General features: G+C 65.7%; 1 protein-coding gene across 1 annotated transcript in view; it reads left to right on the forward strand.

Moving 5' to 3' along the window:
* The window catches only part of ADAP1 (ArfGAP with dual PH domains 1), a 60,304-nt gene extending 53,850 nt beyond the window's left edge, over window positions 1-6,454 (forward strand). Inside the window, exons 7-11 of the mRNA XM_073012887.1 lie at window positions 3,719-3,802; window positions 4,230-4,292; window positions 4,879-4,950; window positions 5,117-5,345; window positions 5,429-6,454. Of these exons, the coding sequence (XP_072868988.1) occupies window positions 3,719-3,802; window positions 4,230-4,292; window positions 4,879-4,950; window positions 5,117-5,345; window positions 5,429-5,457 (477 nt within the window). The 3' untranslated portion in view covers window positions 5,458-6,454. The remainder of the gene's footprint in view (window positions 1-3,718; window positions 3,803-4,229; window positions 4,293-4,878; window positions 4,951-5,116; window positions 5,346-5,428) is intronic.
* Window positions 6,455-6,822: the final 368 nt, after the last annotated feature.

Here is a 6,822-nt window from a genome sequence, read left to right on the forward strand (position 1 = left end):
GACTTTCCTGCCTCAGCCTCCTGAGTAGCTGGGACTACAGGCACGTGCCACCACGCCCAGGCAATTTTTTTTTTTTTTTTTTTTTTGAGGCGGAGTTTCACTCTTGTCACCCAGGCTGGAGTGCAATGGTGCAGTCTCGGCTCACTGCAGCCTTTGCCTCCCAGGTTCAAGTGATTCTCCTGCCTCAGCCTCCCGAGTAGCTGGGATTACAGACATGTGCTACCATGCCCCAAAATTTTGTATTTTTAGTAGAGATGGGGTTTCTCCATGTTGGTCAGGCTGGTCTCAAACTCCCGACCTCAGGTGATCCGCCTGCCTCGGCCTCCCAAAGTGCCGGGATTACAGGTGTGAGCCACCGCGTCCAGTCGCAATCTTTGTATTTTTAGTAGAGAGGGGGTTTCACCATGTTGGTCAGGCTGGTGTCCAACTCCTGACCTCAAGTGATCCCCCCGCCTCAGCCTCCCAAAGCGCTGGGATTACAGGGGTGAGCCACCGTGCCTGGCTGAATATTCCTTTTTGAAACGCTGTTTTTGGTTTGATTGTGGTATGTTACTAATGTTAATTTTTGAAGCTTGCTTATTCCTGAAAAAGGTTTTTGTCTTCTAAGTTGCTGCCGGTCTGATCTGCTGTGTTCCCTGTGAGAAATCTTTCCCAGATATCCTGGAATCTGGGCAGGTCAGATCCTCCGAAGATAAATCCCCCCCCGCAGGCAGACGCGCTTGGCCCCCAGCGGTGGGAGCTGAGGGAGTTCGGGCTGCAGCCTGCAGGGTCACAGAGCTCCCTGGAGTGCACCAGGCATGTCCCGTCTGCCCGGAGCCCCGGAGAGTTGGCTCCATGTCCCGCTGGGGGAAAAGGGGGCGAGCTTCCAACCAGTTCTCCTGCTTAGAGCGCCCTCCATTTCCCGGGGACCTGCAGCGGTGAATTCCCAAGGCCTTTGGGCCAGCGTGGTGTGGACAGGTTCAGCTTCCTCTAGCCGGAGGGAGGGCGGGGCCAAATGGGATGGGGCGGGCCAGAGGAACGGGGTGGGAGGGGGAAGGAGGGGAGGCTGGTTGGGTGGTGTGGGTGTGGCTGGTGGGCGTGGCCTAGGAGGAAGGGCCACAGGAGAAAGCAGGGCTGGAGGCCTAGGAGGGGCAGTCTTGGGGTGGGCGGGGCTTTGCTGGGTGGGGCCACTGGAAGAGGGCGGGGCAATTCCACTGCTGTGGGAGGAGCCTGGGGCTGTACCATCCTCCAGCTGGTGCTGGACCAGGTGTCAGCTGGAGAAGCTGTGGCTGGACTGGTCTGGTGCTGGGGGCTTTGCCTGCGGGACGAAACTCAAGGCCAAAGGGGCTGGGGGAGAAGCCTAAGGGGGCATGAGAGAAGGGAAGAGGGATGGGGCTCCCTAGTTCTTCCTGGCCAGGAGAGGGTGGAGCCAAGAGTGGAGATGGGCACCTTTCCAGAGGTCACCAGCTCCAGGCTATAGCCTGGACAGGGGCCCTGGGGCTCAGGGTACAAGGTCATGGCGCCAAGGGTCTGGGCAGACCCCAGGAGGGCCGCTGGGTCTGGGGGCAGGGGACAGCCAGGTTGAAGTCTGGACCCCAAGGGCACCCGACGTGGGGCTGGGTGCCAGGCCTGGGCCATGGGCCCTCTGTTCTAGGCTGCTGGCCCACTCCACGCTCTCCAGAGGACCAGGGCAGCTCCCTGGACAGCAGTTCTGCCCTCTGCCTGCTCTTGGTAGGGGGCACAGCTCCAAGAGTGTTTATAAACAGATGAGCCTCCCTTCCCCCGTCACCCCAAGAATTCCATGAGCTACAAAATAAGGATCTTCATAAAAACAGCACCATCTGAAAGGAAGGCAGGCTGGCCAGGCCCCAGCAGTGCCAGGGCCACAGGGTGAGCTTGGATGGCAGCCCCTGACCCCGTCCAGCCCCGTTGCGTCCAGCCCTCAGCCCAGCCCAGCCCAGCCCTCAGCCCAGCCCTCAGCCCAGCCCTCAGCCCAGCCCAGCCCAGCCCTCAGCCCAGCCCAGCCCAGCCCAGCCCAGCCCAGCCCAGCCCAGCCCAGCCCTCAGCCCAGCCCTCAGCCCAGCCCTCAGCCCAGCCCTCAGCCCAGCCCTCAGCCCAGCCCAGCCCAGCCCAGCCCAGCCCAGCCCAGCCCTCAGCCCTCAGCCCAGCCCAGCCCTTAGCCCAGCCCTTAGCCCAGCCCTTAGCCCAGCCCAGCCCAGCCCTTAGCCCAGCCCAGCCCAGCCCAGCCCAGCCCAGCCCAGCCCAGCCCAGCCCTCAGCCCAGCCCAGCCCTCAGCCCAGCCCAGCCCTTAGCCCAGCCCTTAGCCCAGCCCTTAGCCCAGCCCTCAGCCCAGCCCAGCCCCGCCCAGCCCCCAGCCCTCAGCCCTCAGCCCAGCCCTCAGCCCAGCCCTCAGCCCAGCCCAGCCCTTAGCCCAGCCCTCAGCCCAGCCCAGCCCTTAGCCCAGCCCAGCCCAGCCCAGCCCAGCCCAGCCCAGCCCAGCCCAGCCCAGCCCTCAGCCCAGCCCAGCCCTCAGCCCAGCCCTCAGCCCAGCCCAGCCCTCAGCCCAGCCCAGCCCAGCCCCCAGCCCAGCCCAGCCCTCAGCCCAGCCCTCAGCCCAGCCCTCAGCCCAGCCCTCAGCCCAGCCCTCAGCCCAGCCCAGCCCAGCCCAGCCCCCAGCCCAGCCCCCAGCCCTCAGCCCAGCCCTCAGCCCAGCCCTCAGCCCAGCCCTCAGCCCAGCCCAGCCCTTAGCCCAGCCCTTAGCCCAGCCCTTAGCCCAGCCCTTAGCCCAGCCCAGCCCTTAGCCCTTAGCCCTTAGCTCAGCCCAGCCCTTAGCCCAGCCCAGCCCAGCCCCTAGCCCAGCCTAGCTCAGCCCAGCCCCTAGCCCAGCCCTTAGCCCTTAGCCCAGCCCTTAGCCCAGCCCAGCCCTTAGCTCAGCCCTAAGCTCAGCCCTTAGCCCAGCCCAGCCCAGCCCAGCCCTTAGCTCAGCCCTTAGCCCAGCCCTTAGCCCAGCCCAGCCCAGCCCTTAGCCCTTAGCCCAGCCCTTAGCCCAGCCCTTAGCCCAGCCCAGCCCTTAGCTCAGCCCTTAGCCCAGCCCAGCCCTTAGCCCAGCCCTTAGCCCAGCCCTTAGCCCTTAGCCCAGCCCTTAGCCCAGCCCTTAGCCCAGCCCTTAGCCCAGCCCTTAGCCCAGCCCAGCCCTTAGCCCAGCCCTTAGCCCAGCCCAGCCCTTAGCCCAGCCCAGCCCTTAGCCCAGCCCTTAGCCCAGCCCTAAGCTCAGCCCTTAGCCCAGCCCTTAGCCCAGCCCAGCCCTTAGCCCAGCCCAGCTCAGCCCAGCTCAGCCCAGCTCAGCCCAGCTCAGCCCAGCTCAGCCCAGCCCTTAGCCCTTAGCCCAGCCCTTAGCCCTTAGCCCTTAGCCCTTAGCCCTTAGCCCAGCCCTTAGCCCAGCCCTTAGCCCAGCCCTTAGCCCAGCCTAGTCCAGTCCAGCCCAGCCCAGCCTTTAGGCTCTTCGGTCCTTCTCAGGACTTAACTGGGGGAGTCCGTACTCACCCTCCTGCAGAGGGGCTGCCCCTGGGTAGCAGCGCTGGCCTCAGTGTGGGCATAGAGGCCAGGCCTGCACAGGACTGCTGGGAGCTGAGGTGCCGGGGAGGAGGAAGGGGCTGGGCTCTGGGGGAAACGGCCCCTCTGTGGGGACCCCAGCCCTGCAGCCTCCTGAGCCCAAGCCTGTGCCTGCCTTTGCCCCTAGGAGATTGTGGACTGGTTCAATGCGCTCCGAGCTGCCCGCTTCCACTACCTGCAGGTGGCGTTCCCGGGGGCCAGCGACGCAGATGTGAGTTGAGTGGTGGCCCTGCAGTCAGCTCCAGGGCGGACAGCGGTGGTGGGGTGGGGGGTGGAGGGAGCCCTCGTGCCCTCGTGCCCTGGTGCCCTGGTGCCCTCGTGCCCTGACTCTGGGATGACATTGAACCCTAGGGTGGGCCTGGGACTGGCCAAGGGCTCACCCTGAAGTACCTGCAGTTCTGCCTCACTCTAGAACTTCAGCTCAGCCAAAGGGGAAAGGGGGGAGGGAAAGGGGGGGGGAAAGGGGGAGGGAAAGGGGTGGCAAACAGAGGCAGAGACGCGGACCCTGCAGAGGCTGTGCCAGGCCTGGACCCTGCCCTGGTGGCCCAGGGTGAGGGGAGCACGGAGGGGCACAGCCAGGGAGGGTCTCGGCCTGAGCTGTGCTTCTGAGGCCCCCCGCCCGGTGTGTCCTGCCCCAGCTGGTGCCGAAGCTCTCCAGGAACTACCTGAAGGAAGGTTACATGGAGAAGACGGGGCCCAAGGTGCGTGTGCCGCCCGTGCAGCCTGGGGTGTGTCATGGTGGGTCTCGGGCTGAAGTGCAGTGACCTTCCCAGCTGCCGCCTCAGTGTTTTAAACTGGTCAGTGTCTGGTGGGTCCTCACGGCCCCTATCTCTGCCTGGTCGGGGTCCCCGCAGACCCGGGCCACTGTCCTAGGCTTTGGTTGGACCCTCCCTGCCCGCTCAGTCCGACCAGCTTCCTCACCCACGGGACTGTGCACCCGCGCGGCCAGGGGCCCACGTCTTGCCACTCCCTGAGGCATGATGTGGGAGGGAGAGGGAAATCCCAGGAGTCTTGGTGGTCCCGGAGGAGAAGTGCAGGTGTGAGGGCTCGTAAGTGAGGCCTGAACCCCCATCTAGGGCCCAGGGAGGGCTGGGGCACCTGGAGGAGCAAGAGGGAGGTGCCGTGTGGAGGCTGGAGGGTTGTGTGGCGTGGCCAGTGGCAGATGTGAATGAGTGGGGTGACTGACCCGGGCTGGCCTGGACCCTGCCCTCCGGGGTGCGCTGCTGCCAGCTGGATGCAGGCCTGCCTCGGCTGACCTGCCAGTCACAGGCCCTCTCTGACCCACAGCAAACAGAAGGCTTCCGGAAGCGCTGGTTCACCATGGACGACCGCAGGCTCATGTACTTTAAAGATCCCCTGGTAAGGGGGAGGTGTGGCCCGGCCCGGCCCGGCCTGGCCAGCACAGGGGGGCAGCTCACTGGCTGGGGCTACTGGATGTGTGACCAGGAGGGTGGGTGGCCTCCCCTGGCTCTGAGTGAAGCCGGAAGGGAGATGGCCCCGCCTCCAGTGTGGTCTCCACCCACAGGACGCCTTCGCCCGAGGGGAAGTTTTCATCGGCAGCAAGGAGAGTGGTTACACGGTGCTGCACGGGTTCCCGCCGTCCACCCAGGGCCACCACTGGCCGCACGGCATCACCATCGTCACGCCCGACCGCAAGTTTCTGTTTGCCTGCGAGACGGAGTCCGACCAGAGGGAGTGGGTGGCGGCCTTCCAGAAGGCGGTGGACAGGCCCATGCTGCCCCAGGAGTACGCAGGTGAGGGGGGCGGGTGGCCAGCAGCCTGGACGGGCTCCCAGTTCCCTGCGGCCGTGACAGCACCGGACCCTGTTCCATTGCAGTGGAGGCACACTTCAAGCATAAACCCTAGCGAGTGCGGTCAGAGGCCCACGGACACTGGACTCACTGTGGCTGACGGAGGGGACCTGTGGATGGGGGGCTGCAGCGTCCTGATGCCACCTGGCCCCACCTGCTGCTCAGGGCAGCCCGGGCGCTGCCAGGTAGGGCCTGAGCCTCAGCTTCCGGGATGCTTCTCTGGAACCTCAAGGCAGGCAGCCCCGGCCCTGACCTCTGACCCCGTCACGCTGCTGCTGACCACACCCAGTCAACCTGCCCCTCCCTGACCCAGGGCCCCCCCTTCCTCCGGGGCCCAGTCTGGCTCCCGAGCTCAGACACGGCCCCCAGGAGCCGCCCACCATGGCTGAGGGAACTTCCAGGCCTCAGCGCAGAGCCCTGTTTGGGGCCGGCATGGTCGGCAGCTGCCGGCTGCTGGGGACTGGGCCCTGCTCGCATGCCGCCCCACCCTCTCCCCACCTCGAGTATTTATTGAGCGCCTGTTGTGTGTCACGGGGCCGTGGGGGCTGTGGGGGTGTTCGGGTGGATTATCTGCACAGGTCCTCCCTGGGCGGGAGTCGCCCCAGCCCGTGCTCCTGGTTCCCTGGCTAGAGGGGTCACCAGGCTGCTGTCCCACCACACGTGGCCTCTGTGTGCCCAGCACGGTGCTCGCTGACAGTGGTGGTTGAACCCTTGGGGATGATGGCCTGGGCCGCGGTGAGGCCACCAGAGGCAGACGTGGCCCTGGGGGGGCCCGGGCACTGTCGCACTTGCTGCTTGTGGCCCAGCCGTGTATTTATTTCTCACCTATCTCCTTCCTGTCAAGGCAGGCCGGGCTCCAGGGCTCCCCTTGTATGGGGCATGCAGGTGGGGGAGGCGTCTGCAGGTCACCTGGGGGGCCCAGCCCTCTCCCAGCCTTGCCTGGCTGAGCTGTGTTCCAGGGGAGCCCTGGACAAGCCCTCATGGGGGGGAGGGGGTTCCCGAGGCCGGGCATCCACTGCCCTGTGTCACATCCTGGAATAAAGTGCGGCTCTGGCATGGTTCCAGCTGTGTGTCCGAGGATGGAGTGGGGAGGGGGTTGGGCTGGGAACACATGGCCCTGCTCCCCTGGCTTCAGGAGAATCTTTGCTCCCAGGGACCTGACAGGGCCTTTGCTCCCTGAAGTTTGGAGGGAGGACGCGGTGTCTGAACTGGTCACAGTGCCATGCTCCTTGTGCACAGAAGCTGGCCCCCACCCGAGGTGCTCCCCAGCACCTCTTCCCCAGCTGCCTCCATCTGAGGCCTGCCAGGCAGTTCCTGGGCAGAGCCCACAGCCTGAAAGACAAGCCCAGCTCAGCATGAAGGAGAGTGTGGGGGATGCATCCTGTGGGGGGGGTCCCCTGCGCCTGCACCTGCCCCTGCC

Source organism: Chlorocebus sabaeus, chromosome 28, assembly GCF_047675955.1.
Source record: "Chlorocebus sabaeus isolate Y175 chromosome 28, mChlSab1.0.hap1, whole genome shotgun sequence".
Classification (NCBI taxonomy): domain Eukaryota; kingdom Metazoa; phylum Chordata; class Mammalia; order Primates; family Cercopithecidae; genus Chlorocebus; species Chlorocebus sabaeus.